This window comes from Orycteropus afer, unplaced genomic scaffold (genome assembly GCF_000298275.1).
Source record: "Orycteropus afer afer isolate SDZICR_OR568_19922 unplaced genomic scaffold, OryAfe1.0 scaffold00038, whole genome shotgun sequence".
NCBI lineage: Eukaryota > Metazoa > Chordata > Mammalia > Tubulidentata > Orycteropodidae > Orycteropus > Orycteropus afer.
The window spans coordinates 9,186,821-9,189,428 of record NW_006921625.1 but is presented as its reverse complement, the minus strand read 5'-3'; the positions used below and the strand labels follow the sequence as shown (position 1 = coordinate 9,189,428).

The 2,608-nt window shown below is 59.0% G+C and overlaps 1 protein-coding gene across 1 annotated transcript in view; it reads right to left on the bottom strand.

Moving 5' to 3' along the window:
- CPXM2 (carboxypeptidase X, M14 family member 2) overlaps positions 1-2,571 on the bottom strand; it is a 124,687-nt gene extending 122,116 nt beyond the window's left edge. Inside the window, exon 1 of the mRNA XM_007936810.2 lies at positions 2,277-2,571. Coding sequence (XP_007935001.1) covers positions 2,277-2,571 — 295 coding nt within the window. The remainder of the gene's footprint in view (positions 1-2,276) is intronic.
- Between the last annotated feature and the right edge of the window lie 37 nt (positions 2,572-2,608).

The window sequence follows — 2,608 nt, the reverse complement described above, 5'->3', positions numbered from 1 at the left end:
TGACTCATAGCGACCCCTCCTTGGGTTTCCGAGGCAGTATCACTACGGAAGTAGGATTGCCCAACCTTCCTTCCGAGGAGTGGCTGATGGGTTTGAACCGCCAGCCATCTGGTGAGCAGTCAAGTGCCTTAGCCACTATGCTACCAGAGCTCCCACACCTGCCATTAACTCTCTCCAAATCCCCAAGCTCTGTCCATTCCACGAGGGCAGGGCCAGGGCTGGCCTCAGCAAGTGCTGGGTACCGGCCTCAGGGCGAACGACTGGGCCACAGCACAGCATGTGCCACCATCAGCGCCACCACTGTGATTAACACAGCGGATGCTTCTGTTCAAAAGCTTGTATGCCAAGTGACAAACTCAAGTGAGGTCACAGCACTCGTCTTCCTGTTTGCAGATGAAGGGGCTGAAGCCCAGGAAGCCGAATGAGGGTCCCAGGGCCCCAGAGCCATCGAGCACTGGGCCCAGATTTAGGGGCAGTCTCCTGGCTCCCAAACCAAAATAAAACAAACCCGGTGCCACTGAGTCGATTCCAATTCATGGTGACCCCATGGTGACCCGGGAGAACCACCCCATAGCGTTTGCTTGGCTGACTGTTCGGAGGGAGGTCACCAGGCCTTTCCTGAGCAGCACTGGTGCACGGGTTCCAATCACCAAACTCTCGGTCAGCAGCCAAGCGCATCTCTTTGAGCCACCCCAGGACCTGCTTCCCCCGACTGCCACCCTCTGTGAACACCATGACCTAACACCTGTGTCCCCCAGCCCACCACTCTGGGCCCAGCCAGCACTGTGCTGAACACACAGCAGCCACTGAAAACTCAAAACACAAAACACACTCAGATCCAATCAAACACAAAAAGGCCCGGAGGTAAGTAGCGCCAAAGGGCTTTCAAATCTCCCAAGCTGGCTGAGGCGCTGAGCCAGTTCTTTCAATAGCCTGGCCCTCAGGTTCATTCCTCACCTGCAGGAGAACCAGAGCGCCCACCCCTCAGAGCACTGGGAGAGTTAGAACAGGGCTTTCCAGGCAGCTCCTAATATAGTCACAAGCACATTGAGTGCCTCTTCCCACTCAGCCCACTGCTAAACCACTGCAACTTGGGCACCTCTCAATTCCCATAACCCATCCCTCATTCCCCACCCCAAAAACACTGCGTTTGGAAATTCTGGATGCTTCTGTTCAGGGCTACACAACTCACATGAGTGTCAGACGGGCCCCAGAAATTGAAGTGGGGGCAGAGTTGCCCAGAAATTGAAGTGGGGGCAGATCCCATGCATGCAAAAGGGGGCTGCTGAGATGACCAGGCTCAGGGGCTCCCTTCCCACCCCCAACTCCACCCTTTTCCCACTGAGCTGGCCGCAGACTTCCACCAACAGTTTTCACCAAACAAAGGCGATTCCACCCAGGCCAGGAATGCAGTAACAGGCAGGATCTCCTTTCAGGGAAGGCCGTTACAAGGCAGAAGAATTTGCCCATGGTCTGTTCTTCAGTCTTCAAGTACTAGGACACAGCCCCTTGCAACTTGAGCAAAGAAAGTTTGAGAGAATTAAAAGTCCCACTTCCCCAGGTGTGGAATTAACTGAATGGAAGTCATTACCCCAAGACACTGTTGGTAGATGGCTGTGAGACGCTGCGGCAGGTGGACAGAAGGCAGGACACCCCAGGCTTCAGGGCACCCAGGGCTTCCCACACATCCTGCGCTCAGGTGTCCCCGACTGCAGTCCCACAGCACAGCGCCACCAGCACAGTGAGCCCCAGGAAGGCTGTGCCATTCTGTCGGAGCAGGGCAGACAGTTCAACAGACCCACCAAGGCGAGCCAGGAGAGCTGAGAGGGGCTGCCGGCTGGGTAAAATCCCACTTAGTGAGCTTTCCCCAAAGGGCCCTTCCACCCAAACAGGCCCTTTCACATCGCTGGATAGGAACCACGCTCTCAAGAAAACAACCTTGGGAAGCCTGAAGACCTGGCAGGGACTGAGGAACGGTCTGGTAGCAAGGTCCTTTGCCCAGACAACCTGAAACCTGGGCAGGAGGAGCGCGGCTCTCCAGGCAGCTTAGCAAGCGCTCGGCTCCCGTTGCCACCTGGGCAGGAGCTAGGGCGCCAGAGTGAGTGTCACGTTCAAGTTCTGGGGAGCTGGGAAAGCTAGTGGGATGCGCAAAAGCGGTCTCCAGGGAGGCGGGATGGCGCTGGGAAGGTCGCAAACACACGGGCAGGGCACCCCTTGTCCCCTGGGGCACAGCAGGCCGAGCTGGGAGGCGCAGCGCCAGCGCATGAGTTACTTACCTGGCGGCAGCGTCTCCGGAGCCAGCTTCTCCTTCTTGGGCCCTTTCTTGGGCTTGGTCGCCTTCTTAGGTGGCCCGGGCGCGGGCGGCTCGCGCGCCTCCTCCCTGGTCCCCGCGGGCGGCGGCGGTGAAAAGGGCTCGGACACCGATTCCGGGTGCGCATAGTAGGGCTCCCGGCTCCAGGTCTCCTGCACGTCGTAACCCGCGTCCTCAGGAACGAAGGCCTGGGTCCTGGTCCAGGCCATCGCCAGGAGAGCGAGGGCCAGCGCCAGCGCGGCGGCGCCCTGGCGGGCCATGCCCGCTTAGCACGGCGCCCAGGGCAGGGTCGCCAGC